The sequence below is a fragment of the Ranitomeya variabilis genome, chromosome 6, assembly GCF_051348905.1.
Source record: "Ranitomeya variabilis isolate aRanVar5 chromosome 6, aRanVar5.hap1, whole genome shotgun sequence".
Taxonomy (NCBI): domain Eukaryota; kingdom Metazoa; phylum Chordata; class Amphibia; order Anura; family Dendrobatidae; genus Ranitomeya; species Ranitomeya variabilis.
In genome coordinates this window covers 354,619,377-354,645,747 of record NC_135237.1, presented here as the reverse complement: position 1 = coordinate 354,645,747, position 26,371 = coordinate 354,619,377, and the positions used below count along the sequence as shown (strand labels likewise).

The 26,371-nt window shown below is 43.1% G+C and overlaps 1 protein-coding gene across 1 annotated transcript in view; it reads left to right on the top strand.

Moving 5' to 3' along the window:
- DEK (DEK proto-oncogene) overlaps nucleotides 1–24,946 on the top strand; it is an 86,462-nt gene extending 61,516 nt beyond the window's left edge. The window contains exons 8-11 of the mRNA XM_077269951.1: nucleotides 3,892–4,027; nucleotides 4,713–4,876; nucleotides 24,032–24,100; nucleotides 24,281–24,946. Of these exons, the coding sequence (XP_077126066.1) occupies nucleotides 3,892–4,027; nucleotides 4,713–4,876; nucleotides 24,032–24,100; nucleotides 24,281–24,292 (381 nt within the window). The 3' untranslated portion in view covers nucleotides 24,293–24,946. The remainder of the gene's footprint in view (nucleotides 1–3,891; nucleotides 4,028–4,712; nucleotides 4,877–24,031; nucleotides 24,101–24,280) is intronic.
- Nucleotides 24,947–26,371: the final 1,425 nt, after the last annotated feature.

Sequence of the window (26,371 nt, the reverse complement as noted above, 5' to 3'; positions counted from 1 at the left end):
AGCGGTCCCCTATGCCCAGTTCCACTCTCGTCCCCTCCAGCTGGCCCTTCTGTCTGCCTGGGACAGGAACCCACTTTCCTTGGATCGCCCGTTTTGCCTCTCGCCCAGGGTGAAACAGTCACTCTCTTGGTGGACGCTGTCCACCTCCATTCTGCGCGGGTGGTCATTCCTCCCTCCCCGCTGGCAGGTGATCACCACCGACGCCAGCCTCCAAGGTTGGGGAGCGGTTTCTCTCCACCTCACGGCCCAGGGCCGCTGGTCTGCTCATGAGGCGTGCCTCCCTATCAACCTCTTGGAAATCAGAGCCATCTTCCTAGCCCTCATCTGCTGGGAGTCCCTCCTTTCAGGGAAACCAGTCCGCATTCAGTTGGACAAAGCCACAGCCGTGGCTTACATAAACCATCAGGGAGGGACTCGCAGCAGCCAAGTCATGGCGGAAGTGGCAAAAATTCTGCGTTGGGCGGAGGGTCACGTTCTTTCTGTCAGCCGTCCACATCCCAGGGGTGGACAATTGGGAAGCCGACATCCTAAGTCGCCAGGGCATCGTGGCGGGCAAGTGGTCTCTTCTTCCCGCTATCTTCAGCCAGATTTGCCAGCTGTGGGGTGTCCCAGACGTCGACCTGATGGCCTCCCGGGCAAACCACAAGGTTCCCCAGTACGTCTCCAGATCTCGGGATCCGATGGCCGTCGGATGCGACGCACTCGTGATCTCGTGGACTCCGTTCCAGATGCCATATCTGTTCCCACCCCTCCCCTTGATCCCAAGGGTCGTAAAAAAGATCAAGACAGAAGGGGTCCCCGTACTCTTAGTAGCTCCAGATTGGCCTCGCAAGGCCTGGTATGCCGAACTGGTGAACATGCTATCGGCCCCTCTTCCACCCGAATTCTCGGTCCATGAATTTAACGGTATGGCCGTTGAGGCCGCGGTCCTGAAGAACGCAGGTTTTTCTCGTAGCGTCATCCAGACTATGATAAGAGCGAGAAAACCGGCTTCCTCGCGTATTTACCACAGATGTTGGAAGGCCTTTTTCCGGTGGTGTCAGGACAACAATCTGTTTCCTATTACCTTTTCCCTTCCATCCCTTCTCAGTTTCCTTCAAGCAGGTCTAGATTCGGGTCTTTACCTTAGCACCTTGAAGGGTCAGATTTCCGCTCTGTCCATCCTTTTTCAAAGAGACATGGCCTTCCTGCCTCAGGTGAGGACTTTCATCCAGGGAGTCGCTCATATAGCTCCCCCCTTATCGTCCTCCTGTCGAGCCTTGGGATCTCAACCTCGTGTTAGACGCCCTCCAGCGTGCGCCCTTTGAACCGATTCAGGACATTTCCTTCTCGCTTCTATTCTGGAAGGTAGCCTTTTTGGTCGCCATCACCTCCATTAGAAGAGTGTCGGAGCTGGCGGCATTATCCTGTCGTTCTCCTTTTCTAGTCCTGCATCAGGACAAAGTGGTTTTTCGTCCGGTTCCTTCCTTTCTACCAAAAGTAGTTTTGGCTTTTCACATCAATGAGGACATTGTCTTCCCTTCCTTGTGCCCTTCCCCGGTTCATCCCTTGGAGAAATCTCTTCACAAGTTGGATGTGGTGAGGGCTATCCGGATTTATCTCTCCAGAACTGCCTCTTTTCGTCAGGCCGATCCTCTGTTCATCGTCTCGGAAGGGCGGCGAAAGGGGCTCCCCGCCTCCAAGTCCACTATTGCTCGTTGGATCCGTTTGGCGGTTCTGGAGGCATACCGTGTCCAAGACCAACGGCCTCCTTAGGGGGTGAAGGCTCATTCTACCCTGGCTGTGGGAGCTTCCTGGGCAGTTCGTCACCAAGCTTTGGCCTCGCAGGTTTGCAAGGCCGCAACGTGGTCATCCATTCACACCTTTGTCAAATTCTACAAGGTGCATACTCCGGCTTCTGTGGACGCGAGCCTGGGTAGGAGGATACTGCAGGCGGCGGTTTCTCACCGGCCGACCTAACTCCTCTTTTTCTGCAGAATATCCTGCCCTAGGGACTGCTTTTGGACGTCCCATGGTTACCTGTGTCCCACAATGAGGCGAGAGGGATTTTTGGTTCTTACCGTAAAATCTTTCTTGGAGCCTTCATTGGGGGACACAGCACCCTCCCTTGAAGTTGTACCGTGTTGGCCAACGGGCCGTTGTTGTGGGTTGGTACATAGGTTGAGTTTTATATTACCTGTTCCTACTACTGCTTTTGCACCAGCTGAGTTGCCTGGTGCCTGTCGGAGGGTGTATACTGCCGGGGAGGAGTTACTTCTTCTTTATTTGCATAGTGTCAGCCTCCTAGTGACAGCAGCATACACCCATGGTTACCTGTGTCCCCCAATGAAGGTTCCAAGAAAGAGATTTTACGATAAGAACCAAAAATCCCTCTTTTGACTTCATTGGTGTTTTCCAGAAACAAGCAGCAGTGGATGTTGCTGAGTGAGAATTGCAAAACTGCTGTTGTATTGCCCAGTACATTCTGCCCAGTTCATGCTTGTGGAGAAGCGCACCTGTAAATTAGGCGGGCTCTCATCGCTACAGTAATGCAGAACTTGTGGATGCTAAATCTGGTTTAGTCACACTGTGGGGCTCAAAAGGAGGACTTGGATTTAGGAGTGCAGAATTTACTGGAATTTTTTTTTTTTTTTTTGGGGGGGGGGGTTGAGGAGCTATAGCTCTTTTCCAGAGCCTTTATGCTACCAGTAACATGGAAGCCCCCTAATTTCATTAACACATGATAGATCTGAGTCAAGACTTTTTTTTTTTTTTTTTTTGAGGCGAGTTGAAGCTTTAATTGGTAGCATTTTGGGGTACAAAACCTTTTTTGATCAACTCACATTTATCCTGTGTTCTAAGCTGAGCACTTACATTTGTGTTTCCATCTACATCTCTGAAATGTGATTCAGACAAAACCTCCCCACAGATTTATTCATTAATGAGGTACCAGAGTTACTATGGACTCTGTCTGGCTCTTTGTTCAGCAGTGTCTGTCTTTTGAAAAGTTCACAAAACTTTGGTGGACTGACTGCTTTTGTGCATGCCTAAAAAGATGCGTAAAAGGAACAGACACCGCTGGTTCACCGGCCATACGAGAGTTGAGAATGACTCAATTTGCCTGATTACAGTGAATTTTCCGTCTGAATCGCGTGTTTCAGAGATTTACCCGGAAACTGAAAATGTTACCTGAGCCTTACTGCGATTAATCAGAGGCAGAAAGAACAAATAAACAGCAGGTCAAGAATTTGTTCCACTTATAACACACAGTGAACAGTGTAAAAAATAAGTGATAAGACGTCATTATTATTCTTTCAAAATTATTGAAAAAACAGAACATTTTCTATTGATGCTACATTTTGTATTTGCTTTGCTGCTTTGACACAATTTTTTTTCTTTCGAAAAAAAATTATGGGAGAAGATGACATTTTCAGCTATACCATTACTTTTTAAATATGACTTTTTGATCGCATGTTATTCCGCTTTTTTTTTTTTTGTTGGCTATACGATGAAACCGTGTTTGCTGCATAATTTTATTTTAAATTTTTACGGCCTTCACTATAGGGGTCTGTGTGATGACTATTTTATATATCTGGTCATTCCGGGTGCCGATTGTCGGGGTACAGCTCCTGTGCCCTCACGATTGCCATGACATACCGGCAAAGTATGACTTACCGGTGCGTCATATGTTGGGAAGGGGTTAATGGGAATCTGTATGCAGTATTTCAGTCAAAAACTGTTTCTGTGCATGTAAATCTTGGGGAGTCTTGAGTGATCAAGAAATTTGCCATTTTGATGATGGGAAAAAAAACTTGTTTCGGATAGGATCACCTCTAGTTACATGTACTAAATGTCATGTTCCTGCAGTTTAGTGCTAGGTTTAATATTGGTATTTGTTACTCTGCCTTCTAGCCTCCAAAGAAGGTTGCCAAGAAAGAAAAGGCCAGACCCAAAGTGACATCCAGAAATAAGAAAGCTGCAAAGTCTTCAAACATAAAAAAAGCAGATAGTAGTACTACTAATAAAAGTAAAAATAATTCCAAGAAAGGTAAGTTTTGACTGTTGGATTATACTGACTGAAAAACCCCTCTAAGATCTCTGAAAGGGTGATGCTGTTTAAGATGCATCCTGTAGTACTGTGGTGTCTGTTTTGGTCTAGAGGTATTGGGAGTAGCTACTTCTTCAGTATGGTAAGGCCATGATGCACAGCCGCGGGTCTCCTAAACTAGACAGCCTCATGGGCATACATGAGGCTTTCGAATTTGCATCATGAAACCTGCGGATGGTAACTATTAAGCTTGATTGTATAGCATTGTCATATTCTACAGGGCTTTTCAGACATATCACTATCTTCACTTGGGTTCACAATCTAGATTCTTTATTAGTATGTCTTTGGCATGTGGGAGGAATCTCACAGATTTTGTATTTAGTGGAATTTAAACCCAAGACCCCAGCTCTGCAAAGCAACAGTGCTATTGTGTGCTAGTTACAGTATTGTAGTCACCCCAATCACTCCCCATTGTGGCTAAAACATTGTCACTGGAGGTCCCTTCCCATCGATATGGAGGTTTGCTCAGATTTATTAAATTTTACCTAATTTCTGATTTATCTTAACTTGCATATGTAGTTTTAGAGATTATAAGTACCACATAATAAGAAAAACTTTTTTTTTTTTTGTCCTGTGACATATGCATGAATTGCTTTTTTTACATATTGCCAAATGTGTTTTACAGAAAAAGCTGTTCAGTCAGAGAGTGAGGATGATAGCTCAGATGATGAACCACTCATCAAAAAGGTGAAAAAACCACCAACTGATGAAGAGCTACGTGAAACCATAAAGAATCTTTTGGCTAAAGCAAATCTGGAAACTGTCACAATGAAACAAATCTGCAAAAAGGTACTTGTATCTGCCTGGTAAAGTCATCTTTTATAGAACTCCATCCCCTCTTTATATATTTTATTAAATACTATAGTGCCAGCCAACGCTTAAGAAAATATTTATTCGTTATGTTCTCGATCCTGGTGGCTCTTTTCTTGCAGCATTGAGAAGGTGGCTGGTCTGGTACAGCTATCCAAGTAATCCCTAGCTAAGGCTATGTTCACATGTTGTGTTTCTGCTGCTTTTTTTAATACAAATTAAGGGTTAATTAGGATTAGTACAGATACATTAGTGATATGTGAAAGTAAACATTGCCTGAACTACAATATGCACTGCCAATGTCCTAGGTAACCTCTTCCTGACCAATTAAACTCCCTTGTTTTTTTAATTTGCTATTCTGTATTTTTTTTTTTTTTTATCGACTCATGAACTTTTTTGTTTCATAATAGACACTATTTTATTTTTTCAGACATACAATTCTTGTTCCACTAAATAATTTTATCAAATTGCCAATTACCAGGACATCCCTCACGACAGTAGGTAGTCCATCTCATCCTCTAGGGACAGGGATTGTTCCATCTCAACCTCTGTGGTTTTCCTGTCCCTAGCAGGAAATGTATGCGCATTGCGCAATGAAGTGAAGATTTTACCTTTGGAGCTCAGGGAAATTGGAGGCGATAAATCTCTTCCCTTCCCTCTGTGAAGAGGCTCCGGGCTGATACCTCGCTGGGCAGGGGTCCTTCTGCTAGGTCAGTAGAGCAGAAAGTGACTCCTAGTTTCACCTCTTACCTCGGTGGAGGGCTCTGCATGCTGCATCCCCTGGGGGCACATCCGGCGAGACATGAGGCATGCATTCCATGGTGGAACGCATTTCCTGCTTCCAGAGGACTTTGCCAGCGTAAGTGCATTCCAGGTTGGAATACACTTTCTGTTTCAAGGGGAAACACAGGAAATAGACGGCGCAGCGCGTGTTCAGCATGGAATACAAGGCATTATGGACAGTGAGCATGCCATGCACCTGGGGCAAGGTAAAGCATTATAAAAGGGTTGTTGGTGATGTAATTGCTGTACACCGTCTGACCATGAATGTTAATCCTACACTCTTGACACCGTCTGGACAATCCCTGGGCATTGTAAGTTTATAATCTTATTGGCCCCAGTAACCCTCCTGAGAGTTTTTAGTTCAATTGTAGGTCTCTTGTCTTTTATAAATTTAGGACAGAAGAGTTCTTTTTAGGATCTGGTTCTTCCTCCAGGAAGAAAGCCAGAAGATGTCTGGCATGTAACACCAAACTGAGAGGCACATAAAAAGCAATTATGTGCTGAATGTATAATGAAAGTCCTTTAACCCCTTCATGACCCCAGCTTTTTTCAGTTTTGCGTTTTAATTTTTCGCTCCCCTCCTTCCCAGAGCCATAACTTTATTTTATTTCTCTGTCAATATGGTCATGTGATGGCTTATTTTTTGCCGGACAAGTTGTACTTTTGAACGACATCATTGGTTTTAGCATGTCGTGTACTAGAAAACGGGGGAAAAAATTCCAAGTGCTGTGAAATTGCAAAAAAAAGTGCAATTCCACACTTGTTTTTTGTTTCGCTTTTTAGCTAGGTTCACTAAATGCTAAAACTGACCTTCCATTTTGATTCTCCAGGTCATTGAGTTCATAGACACCAAATATGTCTGGAATTTTTTTTTACCACTTGGATAAAAAAAAAACCTACACTTTGCTAAAAACAAAAAAAAATTGCGCAATTTTCCAATACCCGTAGCGTCTCCATTTTTCGTGAACTGGGGTTGGGTCAGGGCTTATTTTTTGCGTGCTGAGCTGACTTTTTTAATGATACCATTTTGGTGCAGATACGTTCTTTTGATAGCCCGTTACTGCATTTTAATGCAATGTCGCGGCAACCAAAAAACGTAATTCTGGCGTTTCAATTTTCTTTTTTTTTTCGCTTGCTGTTTAGCTATCAGGTTAATCCCCTTTTTTTTTTTTTGATGGATCAGGCGATTCTGAACGCGGCGATACCAAATACTTGTATATTTGATTTATATTTTTGTTTTATTTTGAATGGGGCGAAAGGGGGGGTGATCTAAACGTATGTGTGTATAATATATATATATATATATATATAATTTTTACATAGCTTGATCGGCTCTACTACATAGGAGTGATGCTCAGATCGCTCCTACGTAGTAGAATTGCTGTATAATAATAATCTTTATATAGCGCCAACATATTCCGCAGCGCTTTACAGTTTCAAACAACAATCATAGGTAACAATGTTAGCAATACAATAATAAAACAAAATAAGAAGACCCTGCTCGTGAGAGCTTACAATCTACAATGAGGTGGGGGAGATACAAAATAAAGGTGTGTATTTACAATGATGGTCCAGCCATCTTCAGGGGGTGGGGGATAGATGGAGATAGTGAAAGGGCTACACACACAAACATAAAATGACCTTGATTAGTTAATGTGGTAGGCAACTCTGAACAAATGTGTTTTGAGGGAGCGCCTAAAACTATGCAAGTTGTGGATGGTCCTAATATGTTGTGGTAGAGCATTCCAGAGGATTGGCGCAGCACGGGAGAAGTCTTGGAGTCGGGAGTGGGAGGTACAGATTAAGGCCGAGGTTAGTCGAAAGTCATTTGCAGAGGTCGGTTAGGCCGATAGACCGAAATGAGGGAGGAGATGTATGGGGGTGCCGCACTGTGGAGAGCTTTGTGGGTGAGAGCAAGAACTTTAAATTGTATCCTGTAATGACTGGCGAAGAGCGGATGCATCTGAGTAACGATTAGCCAGATGGACAACCCTGGCTGCTGCATTAAGGATGGACTGGAGAGGGGAAAGTCGAGTAAGGGTGAGGCCAATTAATAGAGCATTGCAGTAGTCCAGGTGGGAGTGGATCAGGGCGACAGTGAGGGTTTTTGTTGTCTCCATGGTAAGAAAAGGGCGGATTCTAGAGATGTTCTTTTGGTGTAAGCGGCACGAGCGGGCAAGAGATTGTATATGGGATGTGAAGGAGAGATCGGAGTCAAACAAAACACCCAGACATCATGCCTGCTACCGGGGTGTTATTATGGTGCCACCCACGGAGAGGGAAATGACAGATTTAGGGAGGTTAGTAGATGGCGGGAGCAGAAGTTCAGTTTTGGAGAGGTTGAGTTTCAGATAGAGAGCGGACATGATGTTGGAGACTGCGGACAGTCAGTGGCGTTCTGTAGTACAGCGGGGGTAAGGTCAGGGGATGACGTGTATAGTTGTGTCATCAGCATAAAGATGGTACTGAAAGCCAAATCTGCTGATGGTCTGTCCAATTGGGGCTGTGTAGAGGGAGAAGAGAAGGGGGCCAAGGACTGAGCCCTGGGGTACCCCGACAGTGAGAGGAAGAGGAGATGAAGTGGAACCAGAGAACAGAACACTGAAGGAGCGGTCAGAAAGATAGGAGGAGAACCAGGAGAGAGCAGTGTCCTTAATGCCTAGTGACTGGAGCCTAGAGAGTAGGAGAGGGTGGTCAACAGTGTCAAAAGCTGCAGAAAGGTCGAGGAGAATGAGCAGAGAGTGGTCACCGTTACATTTTGCTGTCAGAAGGTCATTGGTCACCTTGATAAGTGCAGTTTGTCGAATGTAGGGGGCGGAAACCGGACTGTGAAGGGTCTAGGAGGGAATGAGTGGAGAGGTAACGGGTAAGGCAGGAGTAGATCAGGCGCTCCAAGAGTTTTGAGATGAAGGGGAGATTGGAGACCGGTCTGTAGTTGTTTGTGCAGGATGGGTCGAGGGTGTTTTTTTTTTTTTAGTAATGGTAGAGTGTTTGAAGGAGGAGGGGAAAATGCCAGAGGAGAGGGAGAGATTAAAGATTGTGGTTAGGTGTGTTGTGACAACTGGAGAGAGAGACTGGAGGAGGTGTGAGGGAATGGGGTCGGTAGTGCATGTAGTCGGACGAGAAGAGGAGAGGAGCTTGGAGACTTCTTCTTCTGTGATGGGATCGAGAGTGAGCCAGGGGAGATGCAGGGAGGGATGGGAGTCATTGCACTTGGTGTCTGGGAACGGATTTCCTGACGGATATTGTCTATTTTCTCTATAAAGTGGGAGGCCAGGTCATCAGCACAAATGTCTGTGATAGGATCTTGTGCTTTTGGCCTGAGGAGGGAGTGAAAGGTGTTAAAAAGTTTCTTGGGGTTGCTGGATAGTGAGGATATCGGGGTGGTGTAGTAGGTCTGTTTGGCGAGGTGAAGGGCAGAGTTCTATGTTCTTAACATAAATTTGAAGTGTGTGAAGTCTTCTGGTGTGTGTGTTTTCCTACGTAAGCGTTCAGCACTCCTAGAGCATCGCTGGAGAAATCGGGTTTGCGATGTGAGCCAGGGCTGTTTCACTCTGTTTGGAGGTTCTGAGGGTGAGGGGAGCTACTTGTTCAAGGGTGCTTCTAAGAGTGTCGTTGTAGTGATGTACAGCCAGATCAGGACATGAAAAAGAAGAGATTGGGGACAATGATAAATGTAGGGAGAATGAAAGTGTATGAGGGTTAATGGCATGTAGATTTCTGAATGTGTTGTAGGTAGGAGAGTGCTGGGGTGGGGGAGGAATTGTGAGTGTGAAAGACAGAATGTTGTGGTCAGAGAGGGGAAGCGGTGAGTAATCTAGGTAGGAGATTGAACAGAGCCGGACAAAGACCAGGTCCAGGGTATTACCGTCTTTGTGTGTTTCAGAGGTTGAGAGCTGTGAGATGCCTAGAGACGTGGTTAATGATAGAAGCTGGGATGCAGATGTGGAAGTGGGGCTGTTAATGGGGATGTTGAAGTCTCCCATGATAAGGGTTGTAAGTTCTGAGGACATGAAGTGCGGCAGCCAGGCTGAGAAGTGGTCCAGGAAGTGGGTGGGTGAGCCTGGGGGCCGGTATATGACCTCTACTCTGAGGGAGAGGGGACGAAAGAGCCTGATGGTGTGGACCTCAAAAGAAGGGAATGAGCGTGATGGAGTATGCCGACTCCACCACCAGGTCTGTTTGTGGGTCTCGGGGAATGGGAGAATTGTAAGCCACCATGAGAAATGGCAGCGGGGGAGACAGTGTCAGAGTCCTGGATCCAGGTTTCAGTGAGGGCCAACAGATTTAGAGAGTTGTTCAGAAAGTAGTTGTGCAGGAAAGGAAGCTTGTTACATACAGATCGTGGATTCCAAAGGGCACAATTAAAAGAGAGAGGTGAGGGAGTGCAAGTAATATTAATAAGGTTAGTATGGTTTTGATATGAGGTAGGGTAGCGGTTGAAGTTGGGGGATGGGGCACCGGGGTTGGGGGAGATGTCCCCCGAAATCAGTAGGAGTAGGAAGATATAAAGCAAGTAGTTTATGGAAGTGTATGAAGTTTTTTTGTGCGGTGTGTTTGGGCAAGATGGGCTGAGGTTTTCCAGGAAGGTGAGAAGTGCATGGGAGCTGTACATGGGAGAGGGAAGGAGAGAGGAGCTGTATTGCTATGAGCACCGACCACAGGTGGCGCTCACAGGAAGCCGGCATCAACAACCATTGAGGTCTTCAATAGACCTCTGGTTGTCATGCCGACACATCTCTGACCCCTGATCATGTGACGGGGGTCAGCGATGCGCTCCCTTCCGGCCCAATGGCCAGAAGCGCTAGTTAAATGCTGCTGTCAGCGTTTGACAGCGGCATTTAACTAGTTAATAGAGGTGGGTGGATCGCGATTCCACCCGCCGCTATTGCGGGCACATGTCTGCTATACAAAACAGCTGACATGTCCCGGCTTTGATGCTGGCTCACCGCCGGAGCCCGCACAAAGCGGGGGTTCTGACCTCAGACGTACTATCCCGTCAGAGGTCAGAAAAGGGTTACAGAAGAACAAACCTAATTTATGACCGATATGCAATCCATGATTGGGGAGGAAGTACAGAGCATCGTCTCCAGTCTTGTACCCCCCTCAGACGGTACAGAGCACATCCCGTCACAAAAGGGCTAGATCAGAGGTGTCAAACTGCATTCCTCGAGGGCCACCAACAGGTCATGTTTTCAGGATTTCCTTGTATTGCACAGGTGATAATTTAATCACCTGCACAGAATGATTCCAGCACCTTGTGGAATGCTAAGGAAATCCTGAAAACATGACCTGTTGGCGGCCCTCGAGGAATGCAGTTTGACACCTCTGGGCTAGATGCAGTTTTTTTTCTGTGTGGCAGTGTTGGCAGGCCATGTCGGAAAATCAATGCATTCCACAAACTGTAGGGGAAGGTTGCAGAATTGAATTTACCCAGCCTGTCCCTCAAAAGTTTTGCCTCAATTTGCAGTCATTTCAGTACCTTCCCCTCTCGGAAGTTGGTCGGGGCCACTGTTCTACTCTCTTCTTCATAAAGAGATATTCCAGAAAATGAGGTACCATTATAAACCTAAAGCCCCTAAATCAGCGGGGCAGGTACAGGAAGTTCAAACTGGAGACTATAAAATCAACTCGTCATTAGGTTCTATAGCCAGTGTGTACTAAGTGCTGGATACTATATATATATATATATATATATATATATATATATATATATATATATATATATATATATATATATATATATATATATATATATATATATATATATATATATATATATTTTTTTTTATTTTTATTTTTTTTTTTATTTTTTTTTTATTTTCATTAAAAGTTATTTTTTACCTTGGCTACTCACTGGACACGCCTGATTTTCTATAAAATTAACTATCCCATTAATACGGAGGTATTCAGGGATCACATTAGATCTAAAAGACGCATATGTGGCCATCCATCTGGCCTGTCAAAAATTCCTGAGGTTTGCACTGCAGTATCGGAATAATACACCAATTCCAGTTCCTAGCGTTCGGCCTGTCCTCGGCACCTCGTATTTTTACATAACTAATGACTAAGGTGGCAGCTTTCTTGAGAAGGAAAGGGATAGTTAGTGTCACACACTTGGACGATCTGCTCTCGGTGATTGATCTTCTCTCGGTGATTGATCTTCTCGACACTATTCTCACTCTATGAAATCTAGGGTGCCTCATCAATTGAGTGAAGTCCAATTTAGAACCAGACACGTGGAAAGTATTTTTAGGGGTTCTCCTCAACTCCATTTCAGTATATCCTACCTACCCCTTATAAAAATGTAGCAAATCCGAAACGGAATTCAGTCTTTCCAGAGGAAGAAAAGGGCTTTGGTCGGGTATGCAAAGAAAATCTTGGATTTTACATCCCAAGCAAAAAGTGGAGCCAGGCCCACTCAAAGGGTTGCAGGAAGCCATTCTCAGACTAGAACAACCATCCGTATTATACAGAAAGATGAACATATCCACAAGTCTTCACTGTCCTGGTGGACATCCCTAACAAAGCTCCAGATAAGGGTACTGTTTATAGACATGGTCACAACTTGGAGAAATACAAGTGACCGATTTTCTTTTCTATAAATTCAGAAGCCAACCTGGAGGATGTGGATGCGCTGTCTGAAAACTGGGATGGATATATACTATATGCTTTTCCCCCCTTTTGCATTAATCAGAAGCGTCTCACAGAAAATCCAGGAAAATCGAGCCACAGTAATACTAAATAGGCCCCTTCTGGCCCAAAATAAGTTGTTTTCCCTTATTAAACCACATGGCTCTAGAGGATCCACTTCCTCTTCCAGAGAGGTACAACCTTCTGTCTCAGGGGCCCCTCATACATCAGGATATACACCTACTGCATCTGACAGCTTGGATCCTGAGAGGCATATCTGAATCTCTAAGGGTCTGTCAGATGGAGTAGTTAAAACAATGCAGGGAAGTAGGAATATCCGCTACCTGGAGAATCCATGGGGTACTCCTCCCAGCCCGACATATCCAAATTTCTAGAATTTCTCCAGCTAGGATTTGAACAAGGATTAAGACCTAATACACTAAAGCCCCCGTCTCACTAAGCGAGATCGCTAGCGAGATCGCTGCTGAGTCACAAGTTTTGTGACGCAACAGCGACCTCAGTAGCGATCTCGCTGTGTGTGACACGTAGCAGCGACCAGGCCCCTGCTGTGAGATCGCTGGTCGTGTCGGAATGGCCTGGACCTTTTTTTGATCGTTGAGGTCCCGCTGGGTAGCACACATCGCTGTGTTTGACACCTTACCAACGACCTCGTTGACGACTCAGACACTGAATCGTCATAATAGCTCCCATGTGACATCGTTGTACAGGTCGCTACAGGTCGCTGGTGAGATGTCAAACAGTGAGATCGCAGCAGCGATCGTTGGGAAGATCTCACTGTTTGACATGTCACCAGCGACCACATAGCGACGCAGCAACGATCCCTGACAGGTTGTATCGTTGTCGGGATCGCTTTAGTGTCGCTAAGTGAGACGGGGCCTTTAGAATGCAGATCTCAGCCCTGAGCGCCTTTGTTGACAAACCTGCTAAGAAACAATCCCTGGGTTGCTAGGTTTTCTAAAGCGATCACCAGACTTAAGGTACCTTCACACTAAACGATATCGCTAGCGATCCGTGACGTTGCAGCGTCCTGGATAGCGATATCGTTGTGTTTGACACGCAGCAGCGATCAGGATCCTGCTGTGATATCGCTGGTCATTGGTTAAAGTTCAGAACTTTTATTTGGTCGTCAGATCGCCGTGTATCGTTGTGTTTGACAGCAAAAGCAACGATACCAGCGATGTTTTACAGTGGTAACCAGGGTAAATATCGGGTTACTAAGCGCAGGGCCGCTTTTAATGTCTCATGTGTTTTCTCTCCCTAGAGGACGAGAAGCACCTACCTCCTGTTATGATGGACTCCTGGAAATATAATTACCAGTAGGACTAATTCCTACTTTTACCAAAAAATGTTATATCCTGGCCGAACACCTTGCATTGTTCATGCTTGTCTGGTGTAAGCAAAGCTGTACTTTGGATCCTGAAAAAATGCTGCAAAACACAGCTTTGTCTGCAGCTTTTTTACCTCCAAGAGATCAGGGTTTGGCTGCAGAAAAAAGCAATGTATGAACATGGCTGAAGAGTAAATTTCCCGGTAACTTTGTTGTGTTCCCTTGTACTGTGCTATGGTCTGCCGTCCAGGTTTACCCTGAGAGGTTTTAAATAAATAAAAAAAAAAAACTACCATGGATGCCATCTCACTATAAGGTACTAACAAAGAATAAAGGGTATGTTTTGGAGTGTTTCAGAAATATAGTACATTTTTGGTAATTGCATCCAATGGCACACATGACTGCAAAAGCACTGTAACATAATGCCATAATGTTTTGAAAATACCGCTTTAAAGTTTACCTCCCTGCTCTTTTGCTGTATTTGTGTTCTCCATAATCTAATCTTTCTGGAGCCCTTTTCAATCCCTGACACTTTTCTGTTTATATGTTTTTGTTTTTTCTTCCTCGTCCTTGAAAAGCCATATGATGTCTTGTTTTTGAAGGTACAAGTTGTATTTTTGAATGAAGCCATTCATTTTATTACGTAATGTACTGGAAATTGGGGGTAAAAAATTCCAAGTGTGGTGATTAAAAGCACAAATCCACAATAAAGAAGAAAAAAAGTTGCAATTTTCAGAGACCCGTAAATTTTTTTCAATTTTAGGTTGATAAAGCTGTGTGAGTGTGAGGCCTTGATTTTTGAGCCCTGAGCCTGCATTTTTTTTTTTTTTAACACCATTTTTTGGAGTAGATACGATGTTTTGATCACTCGCTAATTGCATTTTTTTTTTTTTTCCTCCAGTGTTGTGGCAGTCATAAAACGAATTCTGGCATGTAGATTTTTTTTTTTTTCCCCACATTACCTTATTGATCAGTTTGATTTATATATTTTTAAATGAAGTATTGATACCACATACGTGTATTTTTAACCCCTTCATGCCGCGGCCCTTTTTCGTTTTTGTGTTTTCGTTTTTCGCTCCCCTCCTTCCCAGAGACCTAACTTTTTATTTTTCCGTCATTATGGCCATGTGAGGGCTTGTTTTTTGCGGGATGAGTTGTACTTTTGAAAGTCATCATTGGTTTTACCATGTCTTGTACTAGAAAATGGGAAAAAAATTCCAAGTGTGGTGAAATTGCAAAAAAGTGCAATCCCACACTTGTATTTTGTTTGGCTTTTTTGCTGGGTTCACTAAATGCTGAAACTGACCTGATGCTATGATTCTCCAGGTCATTACGAGTTCATGGACACCAAACATGTCTAGGTTATTTTTTATCTAAGTGGTGAAAAAAAATTCCAAACTTTGCTTAACCCCTTCACCCCCAAGGGTGGTTTGCACGTTATTGACCGGGCCAATTTTTACAATTCTGACCACTGTCCCTTTATGAGGTTATAACTCTGGAACGCTTCAACGGATCTTGGCGATTCTGACATTGTTTTCTCGTGACATATTGTACTTCATGATAGTGGTAAAATTTCTTCGATATAAGTTGCGTTTATTTGTGAAAAAAACGAATATTTGGCGAAAATTTTGAAAATTTCGCAATTTTCCAACTTTTAATTTTTATGCCCTTAAATCACAGACATATGTCACGCAAAATACTTAATAAGTAACATTTCCCACATGTCTACTTTACATCAGCACAATTTTGGAACCAAAATTTTTTTTTGTGACGGAGTTATAAGGGTTAAAAGTTGACCAGCAATTTCTCATTTTTACAACACCATTTTTTTTTTTAGGGACCACATCTCATTTGAAGTCATTTTGAGGGGTCTATATGATAGAAAATACCCAAGTGTGACACCATTCTAAAAACTGCACCCCTCAAGGTACTCAAAACCACTTTCAAGAAGTTTATTAACCCTTCAGGTGTTTCACAGGAATTTTTGGAATGTTTAAATAAAAATGAACATTTAACTTTTTTTCACACAAAATTTATTTCAGATCCAATTTGTTTTATTTTACCAAGGGTAACAGGAGAAAATAGACCCCAAAATTTGTTGTACAATTTGTCCTGAGTACGCTGATACCCCATATGTGGGGGTAATCCACTGTTTGGGCGCATGGGAGAGCTCGGAAGGAAAGGAGCGCCATTTGACTTTTCAATGCAAAATTGACTGGAATTGAGATGGGACGCCATGTTGCATTTGGAGAGCCCCTGATGTGCCTAAACATTGAAACCCCCCACAAGTGACACCATTTTGGAAAGTAGACCCCCTAAGGAACTTATCTAGATGTGTGGTGAGCACTTTGACCCAACAAGTGCTTCACAGAAGTTTATAATGCAGAGCGGTAAAAATAAAAAATCATATTTTTTCACAAAAATGATCTTTTCGCCCCCAATTTTTTATTTTCCCAAGGGTAAGAGAAGAAATTGGACCCCAAAAATTGTTGTGCAATTTGTCCTGAGTACGCTGATACCCCATATGTGGGTGTAAACCATTGTTTGGGCGCAGGGCAGAGCTCGGAAGGGAAGGAGCGCCATTTGACTTTTCAATGCAAAATTGACTGGAATTGAGATGGGACGTCATGTTGCGTTTGGAGAGCTCCTGATGTGCCTAAACATTGAAACCCCCCACAAGTGACACCATTTTGGAAAGTAGATTCCCTAAGGAACTTATCTAGATGTGTGGTGAGCACTTTGACCCAACAAGTGCTTCACAGAAGTTTATAATGCAGAGCCGTAAAAATAAAAAATCATATTTTTTCACAAAAATGATCTTTTCACCCCCATTTTTTTATTTCCCCAAGGGTAAGAGAAGAAATTAGAGCACAAAAGTTGTTGTGCAATTTGTCCTGAGTACGACGATACCCCATATGTGGGGGTAAACCACTGTTTGGGCGCATAGCAGAGCTCGGAAGGGAAGGAGCGCTATTTTACTTTTCAATGCAAAATTGACTGGAATTAAGATGGGATGCCATGTTGCGTTTGCAGAGCCCCTGATGTGCCTAAACATTAAAAACCCCCACAAGTGACACCATTTTGGAAAGTAGACCCCCTAAGGAACTTATCTAGATGTGTTTTGAGAGCTTTGAACCCCCAAGTGTTTCACTACAGTTTATAACGCAGAGCCGTGAAAATAAAAATTCTTTTTTTTTTCACAAAAATGATTTTTTAGCCCCCAGTTTTGTATTTTCACAAGGGTATCAGGATGAATTGGACCTCAAAAGTTGTTGTCCAATTTGTCCTGAGTATGCTGATACCCCATATGTGGGGGGGAACCACTGTTTGGGCGCATGACAGAGCTCGGAAGGGAAGGAGCGCCATTTGGAATGCAGACTTAAATGGATTGGTCTGCAGGCGTCACGTTGCATTTGCAGAGCCCCTGATGTACGCAAACAGTACAAACCCCCCACAAGTGACCCCATATCGGAAACTAGACCCCCCAAGGAACTTATCTAGATGTGTTGTGAGAACTTTGAACCCCCAAGTGTTTCACTACAGTTTACAACGCAGGGCCGTGAAAATAAAAAATCTTTTTTTTCCCACAAAACTTATTTTTTGGCCCCCAGTTTTGTATTTTCACAAGGGTAGCAGGAGAAATTGGACCCCAAAAGATGATGTCCAATTTGTCCTGAGTACGCTGATACCCCATATGTTGGGGTAAACCCCTGTTTGGGCACACGGGAGAGCTCGGAAGGGAAGGAGCACTGTTTTCCTTTTTCAAAGCAGAATTGGCTGGAATTCAGATCGGATGCCATATCCCGTTTGGAAAGCCCCTGATGTGCCCGAACAGTGGAAACCCCCCAATTATAACGGAAACCCTAATCCAAAAACACCCCTTACCCTAATCCCAACAGTAACCCTAACCACTCCTCTAACCCAGACACACCCAACCCTATTCCCAACCGTAAATGTAATCCAAACCCTAACCCTATCTTTAGCCCCAACCCTAACTGTAGCCCCAACCCTAGCCCTAACCCTAGCAATAACCCTAGCCCTAACTCTATTCCTAACTCTAGCCCTAACCCTAATGGGAAAATGGAAATAAATACATTTTTTAATTTTTTTATTTTTCCCTAACTAAGGGGGTGATGAAGGGGGGTTTGATTTACTTTTATAGCGGGTTTTTTAGCGGATTTTTATGATTGGCAGCCGTCACACACTGAAAGACGCTTTTCATTGCAAAAAATATTTTTTGCGTTACCACATTTTGAGAGCTGTAATTTTTCCATATTTGAGTCCACAGAGTCATGTGAGATCTTGTTTTTTGCGGGATGCGTTGACGTTTTTATTGGTAACATTTTCGGACACGTGACATTTTTTGATCGCTTTTTATTCTGATTTTTGTGAGGCAGAGTGATCAAAAACCAGCTATTCATGAATTTCTTTTTGGGGAGGCGTTTATACCGTTCCGCGTTTGGTAAAATTGATAAAGCAGTTTTATTCGTCGGGTCAGTACGATTACAGCGATATCTCATTTATATCATTTTTTTTATGTTTTGGCGCTTTTATACGATAAAAACTATTTTATAGAAAAAATAATTATTTTGGTATTGCTTTATTCTCAGGACTATAACTTTTTTATTTTTTTGCTGATGATGCTGTATGGCGGCTCGTTTTTTGCGGGACAAGATGACGTTTTCAGCGGTAACATGGTTATTTATATCTGTCTTTTTGATCGCGTGTTATTCCACTTTTTGTTCGGCGGTATGATAATAAAGCGTTGTTTTTTGCCTCGTTTTTTTTTTTTTTTTCTTACGCTGTTTACTGAAGGGGTTAACTAGTGGGCCAGTTTTATAGGTCGGGTCGTTACGGACGCGGCGATACTAAATATGTGTACTTTTATTGTTTTTTTTATTTTATTTAGATAAAGAATTGTATTTATGGGAATAATATTTTTTTTTTTTTTTCATTATTTTGGAATTTTATTTTTTTTTTTTTTTTTTTACACATTTGGAAAATTTTTTTTTTACTTTTTTACTTTGCCCCAGCGGGGGACAATACAGATCGGTGATCTGTCAGTTTGCATAGCACTCTGACAGATCACCGATCTGCGAGAAGTGCAGGCTGCTTCACAGTGCCTGCTCTGAGCAGGCTTCTGTGAAGCCACCTCCCTCCCTGCAGGACCCGGATCCGCGGCCATCTTGGATCCGGGTCTGGAGCAGGCAGGGAGGGAGGTAAGACCCTCGCAGCAACGCGATCACATCGCGTTGCTGCGGGGGGCTCAGGGAAGCCCGCAGGGAGCCCCCTCCCTGCGCGATGCTTCCCTGCACCGCCGGCACATCGCGATCATGTTTGATCGCGGTGTGCCGGGGGTTAATGTGCCGGGGGCGGTCCGTGACCGCTCCTGGCACATAGTGCCGGATGTCAGCTGCGATATGCAGCTGACACCCGGCCGCGATCGGCCGCGCTCCCCCCGTGAGCGCGGCCGATCGGCTATGACGTACTATCCCGTCGAGGGTCAGATAGGCCCAGGTCACCTCGACGGGATAGTACGTCTAAGGTCACAGAGGGGTTAAAAAAACAAACAAAAAAAAACGCCATTTTCTGATACCCGTAGCGTCTCCATTTTTCGTGATCTGGGGTCGAGTGAGGGCTTATTTTTTGCGTGCCGAGCTGACGTTTTTAATGATACCACATTTGTGCAGATACGTTCTTTTGATCGCCCGTTAATGCAGTTTAATGCAATGTCGCGGCGACCAAAAAAACGTAATTCTGGCCTTTTGAATTTTTTTTCACGCTACGCTGTTTAGCGATCAGGTTAATGCCTTTTTTTATTGATAGATCGGGCGATTCTGAACACGGCGATACCAAATATGTGTAGATTTGATTTTTTTATTATTATTATTTTAGATGGGGCGAAAGGGGTGTGATTTAAACTTTCATATTTTTTTTTTTTTTTTTCATATTTTTAAAAACATTTTTTTTTTTCTTTTGCCATGCTTCAATAGCCTCCATGGGAGGCTAGAAGCTGGCACCACTCGATCGGCTCTGCTACATAGCAGCGATCTGATGTTCGCTGCTATGTAGCAGAAATGCAGGTGTGCTGTGAGCGCCAACCACAGGGGGGCGCTCACAGCAGGCCGGCATTAGTAACCATAGAGGTCTCAAGGACCTCTTGGGTTACCATCCTGATGCATCGCCGACCCCCGATCATGTGACGGGGGTCGGCGATGAGGTCATGCCCGGCCGGAAGCTCCGGTTAAATGCCGCTGTCTGCGTTTGACAGCGGCATTTAATGGTTTAATAGCGGCGGGTGAATCACGATTTCACCCACCGCTATTGCGCGCACATGTCAGCTGTACAAAACATCTGACATGTCGCGACTTTGATGTGGGCTCACCGCCGGAGCCCACATCAAAGGGGAAGACACGACATGCGCAGTAATAGTACAGCGCATGTCGTGAAGGGGTTAAGGAGTGTACCACATACGTGTATTTTTAAGGAGTGTTTGTGTAGATGTGTTTATTTGTATGTGTAAAAATATATAGAGAGAGATATAGATTGGACAAAATAATGGAAACACCTAACGCTTTGGCATCATAATCTTCGAACATGTGATAAACATGCAAACCGTGACATGGTAATGGTTTGTAGTTGATTATTTGTGTTATGTGATGTGTATGTAAATTAACTGTTTGTTTTGCATAATTGTAAGAACATTGAAAATCCAAGAGGTCTGCCATTGGTATCAGGTTCTCATCAAAGAGGCCAAATTGTTGGTGCTCGTATGGCAGGCGCTAGTGTAACAGAAAGTGCCCAAATGCTTGGCGTGTCAAGAGGTACTGTCTCCAAAGTAATGACTGCGTTTGAAAGAGAAGGAAAAACCACCGCAGCAAAGCACAGGTCCGGCCGAAAGTCAAAGTTGACAGAGAGACCGTCGGACTCTAAAGCGAATTGTGAGAGAGAATCGCAAGACCACGGCTCCGAAAATCACTGCGGAGCTCAATAAACACCTACAGAGCCCAGTTTCCACGAAAACTGTTAGTCGGGAACTGCACAAATCTGGATTCCACGGAAGAGCTGCAATTAGAAAACGGCTACTCTCAATAACAAATGTTTCCAAGCGTTTAGAGTGGTGTAGAAAACTCCAGAATTGGTCCCTTGAGCAGTGGAAACATGTGATATTCTCAGACGAATCATCATTTACCCTATTTCCGACCTCCGGCCAAGTGTACGTTTGGAGACAGCCGAAAGAAGCATTCCATCCAGATTGCCTTCTCCCAACCGTAAAACATGGTGGAGGTTCTGTGACTATCTGGGGTGCTATTTCGTGGAGATCCGCCGGGCCAATGATATCCTTTCATGGAAGAATTAACGGCCGAGATTATTTAGGCATTTTGGGCGACCAAGTGCATCCAATGGTTCAAGCACTGTTCCCGGAGGGGAACGCCATCTTTCAGGATGATAATGCACCAATTCATACAGCTAGAATCATTAAAGCATGGTACGAGGAACATTCTAATGAAGTTGAGCATCTCATCTGGCCCCCACAATCCCCAGACCTCAAGATTATTGAGCATTTATGGTCGATTTTAGAGATTCAAGTTAGGCTTCTTTCACACTTCAGTTTTTTGGCGTCTGTCACTTCCGACATAATGACGGATCGACGGATCCGTCACAATAGTTGAAAAAACGGATGTAACGGATCCGTTTTTTTTGACGGATCCGTTACTCGGTTGTATATACTTTTTGGAGCATGCGCAATTGAAAAAAATTGAAAAAACAGATTGGGGCGACTGATCCGCCGAAATGACGGTCGCGACGGATCCGTCGCCCATAGGTGGCCATTCTATGAAATGACGGATCCGTCGCGATCCGCCATTTCAACGCAGACAAACGTTGCAATGACCGTCAATGTCTAGATGACGTCCGCCAAATTTTGACGGATCCGTCGCATGACTGATGGAACGGACGACCATCCGTCACAATCCGTCGCTAATGCAAGTCTATGGGGGAAAAAACGGATCCGTCGAAAAAAAACAACGGATCCGTTTTTTGAGGAAAATGGCGGATTTAGACTGACGCCAAACAACTGAAGTGTGAAAGAGGCCTTAGACGTCGATTTCCGCAGCCATCGTCGCTCAAAGAACTAGATGGTGTTTTAACTGCAGAATGGGCTAAAAGTCCTTTGGAATCAATTTACACCTTGCATGAATCCATACCTCGGAGAATTGAGGCTGTAATCGCTGAAAAAGGTGGACCTACACCAGATTAATCTAACTTTTGTTGATTTTTCCAGGTGTTTCCATTATCTTGTCCAACCCCTATATATATACAGGGGTTGGACAAAATAATGGAAACACCTGGAAACATCAACAAAAGTTAGTTTAATATGGTGTAGGTCCACCTTTTGCCACAATTACAGCCTCAATTCTCCGAAGTATGGATTCATACAAGGTGTGAATTGTTTCCAAAGGAGTTTTAGCCCATTCTGCAGTTAAAATACCCTCCAGTTCTTTGAGCGACGATGGCGGCGGAAATCTACGTCTAAATTGAATCTCTAAAATCGACCATAAATGCTCAATAATGTTGAGGTCTGGGGATTGTGGGGGCCAGATGAGATGCTCAACTTCATTAGAATGTTCCTCGTGCCATGCTTTAACGATTCTAGCTGTATGAATTGATGCATTATCATCCTGAAAGAAGGCGATCCCCTCCGGGAACAGTGCCTGAACCATTGGATGCACTTGGTCGCCCAAAATGCCTAAATAATCTCGGTTGCTAATTCTTCCATGAAGGGATATCATTGGCCCGGCGGATCTCCACGAAATAGCACCCCAGATCATCACAGAACCTCCACCATGTTTTACAGTTGGGGGAAGGCAGTCTGGATGGAATGCTTCTTTCGGCTGTCTCCAAACGTACACTCGGCCGGAGGTCGGAAATAGGGTAAACGATGATTCGTCTGAGAATATCACATGTTTCCACTGCTCGAGGGACCAATTCTGGAGGTTTCTACACCATTCTAAACGCTTACAAAACGGCTGCTCTTAATGACAAATGTTTCCAATTGCAGCTCTTCCGTGGAATCCAGATTTGTGCAGCTCCCGACGAACAGTTTTCGTGGAAACTGGGTTCTGTAGGTGTTCATTGAGCTCAGCAGTGATTTTCGGAGCCATGGTCTTGCAATCCTCTGTCACAATTCGCTTTAGAGTCCGACGGTCTCTGTCAACTTTGACTTTTGGCTGGACCTGTGCTTTGCATTTGAAAGAGAAGGAAAAACGTCCGCAGCAGTCATTACTTTGGAGACAGTACCTCTTGACACGCCAAGCATTCGGGCACTTTCTGTTACACTAGCGCCTGCCATACGAGCACCAACAATTTGGCCTCTTTGATGAGAACCTGATACCAATGGCAGACCTCTCAGATTTTCAATGTCCTTACAATTATGCAAAACAAACAGTTAATTTACATACACATATCACATAACACAAATATTCAACTACAAAACATTACCATATGTCACGGTTTGCATGTTTATCACATGTTCGAAGATTATGATGCCAAAACGTTAGGTGTTTCCATTATTTTGTCCAACCCCTGTATGTATATGTGTGTGTGCATATATATAGATAGTGAGGGTTGAGGGAGGAGACAGGTAATTTGACCTGGTTTTGTCTGTCTTATTTATTTTTTTTGTGTTTCTCTATTGGTTAGTCCCACAAAGGGACTTTCAAACTGCGATCATCCGATTGCTTGTGCTGTCTACAGCAATGTCACTGCATTGGTGTGTGTATAGCAAAAAAAATCACTGTCTCCTGTGAACACCAGGAGTGCAGTCATGCATCGATGGGCACATACAGTGAAGCAACCCTTCCCCCTTTTGCCAGTGAACTATAAATGCTGCTGTCGGAGACCTTTGACAGGTTAACAGCGTCAGGTGGAGCTCTGCTCCATGTGTGGTTATTAGAGGCAAGGTAATGTTTGAATAGTCCACTATCATCTATGGCAGAGAATATCACAGCCATCATCTGCCGGTATTATGTGCTCAGTTCCTGAGCTCAAAACAAATTCTGGGAACTTGCATCTGATGTAATTGTTCGTCAAATGTCAGGGGTTAACTAAGAGTTTTTCTTAGTTTGATTGAGACAATTTGAGTGTTGACATTTGACTTGCCAATTTATTCACACATATTGAGGAAGGATACAAAAATAAACCGTATAGCATAGAGCTATGAACAAAAATGCTCCAGAACCATTTGAGAACAAAAGTATTAGAGCATACCTTTCGGAGGTGCTGAAGGGGTCTTCTCAAACTGATACAGCATGCTACACTGGTGTATAAATGTCCCACGATTGTCATAGAATGTTTCACATATTTTTAAGGTGTATGAAGGCTATCCGAACTGTGACTTGTCCCCAAGAAAGGCATTCATTAAGACCACAGTTAAAGAAGTAAGTGTTTGCCTATTATAATCATCCATACCCCCCATTTATAATTAAAATGCTAATTAAACCTATGCAATTGGGGGACACTTTCCATTATTGAGTCTTAACAGTGTGACGAAAAATGATGTAAAAGTATATTTGTCTTTAAAGATTTATTATAAACCTGCACTTTTTTTTTTCTTCCAGTTAATATCCTGATTCATACAAATTATTTCTTTTATTCATGGAGAATACATGGATTGTTGGATTACATGCACCAAGAAATCACACCAGCAAAAATGTATTATTTTTACCACTTTGGTACAGCGTATTTTAAGCAGATTTTGCTGTCCTTGATTTAAAACGTTTGTAAATTGCATAATTTTTTTTTTTACCATTTTTATTTTTTAAACTTCCCCTTGTTTTTTTTTTGTTTTGAAGTCAGTTTTCCCATGTCCTATTCAATATCCTTTGTTAGTGTTTGTTCATAGTAGAGACCATTTGTACAGGGACTTATGTTGTAAAATTACACAATCACACATTTGTGCTTTGAATAAAATACTTTCTTCTTGAAAGAAATAACGCACATCAGAATTACAAAACAAAAACACAACTCGGCATTGTAAATTGATGACTGTTTTCTTACTGACTTTTACCTATGAAATGAATAAGGGATTCTAAGACTTCAACATTTAAGGTAAATGTTTTAAAATATTGTCACCTTTTTGGTTGTATATTGAATGTGGATTGTTTTTCATTGCAAGTAGGTGTTAATATTTTTGTAATCTTCTATTTTTATTTTTAACTTTTTATCACTCAAGTGTAAATTTTAAAATTTGGAAAACTCCAGCCATTAAAAAGAGAAAATTCTGACCTTTGTATATATGTGAAAGATATTGACCACAGTTAATGTATGCGTGAAAAGTGAAGGTTGGTCGTCATCTGTCTGGGAGCAAACTACTTCACATCAGCGTAAAAACTCTGCTAAAAAAGTCAAAGCAGAAAGTAATGAAAGCTTTGAAATATTCCAATGTGCACAGGTCAGAATGACTAGGAAAGAGGGAGTAAGATGGAGGATGTGTATGTTGTGGTGTCACAAATGAATGTGTCTATTAATTAGAAAGCATTTAAGATCCATTTGTTTGGAATGTTAACCTACCCTACACCACTTCTTTAAAATAAAAATTGTCTATATTAGTTTGGTCTTATATTTGACCAAATAACTAATGAATGTGTGCATATGGTCAGAAATTTGCTACCAGACAAATCAAGAGGGCAGATAAGGCTACAGAACCAAGCTTTTTAAATTAGCTTCTTAAAAACTGACAAAGTTGAGTATGGTACATATTCTAATTATACAAGGTAAACCTTCCAACAGGTTAATGAAAACCTACACTACTGTTCAAAAGTTTAGGGTTACTTAGAAATTTCCTTATTTTTGAAAGAAAAGCAGTTTTTTTTTCCCCCACTGAAGCTAACATTCCATAATTCAGAAATACGCTATACACTGTTAATGTGGTAAATGACTATTATATCTGAAAACGTCTGGCTTGTAATGCAATATCTTCATGGGTGTATAGAGGCCCATTTCCAACAACCATTACTGCAGTGTTCTTATGGTACTTTGTGTTTGCTAACTGTGTAAGAAGGCTAATGGACGGTAAGAAGGCTAATGAATGGTAAAAATACCCTGGAACATCCTTGTGCAGCTAAGTTAGCACAACTGAAAACAGTTTGGCTTTTTAGAGAACCTGTAAACCTGACCTTCCTTTGAGCTAGTTGAGAATCTGGAGCAACATTTGTTGATTCCATTAAACTCTCAAAATTGCCAGGAAAAAAGAACTTTCATGTGAAACTCGACAGTCTATTCTTGTTCTAAGACATGAAGGCTATTCCATGCAAGTAATTGCCAAGAAACTGGAGATTTCCTACAACGGTGTGTAGTACTCCCTTCAGAGTAGAGCACAAATAGGCTCTAACCAGAGTAGAAAGAGAAATGGGAGGCCCCGCTGCACAACTGAGCAGCAAAACAAGTACATTAGTCTGTCGTTTGAGAAATCGAAGCCTCCCAGGTCTACAACTGGCAGCTTTATTAAATAGTACACACAAAATGCCAGTGTCAACGTCTACAGTGAAGAGGCGACTCCGGGATGCTGGTCTTCAGGGCAGAGTGGCAAAGAAAAAGTCATATCTGAGACTAGATAGTAAAAGGAAAAGATTAATATGGGCAAAAGAACACTGACATTGAACAGAGGAAGATTGGAAAAAAGTGTTATGGACAGACGAATCAAAGTTTGA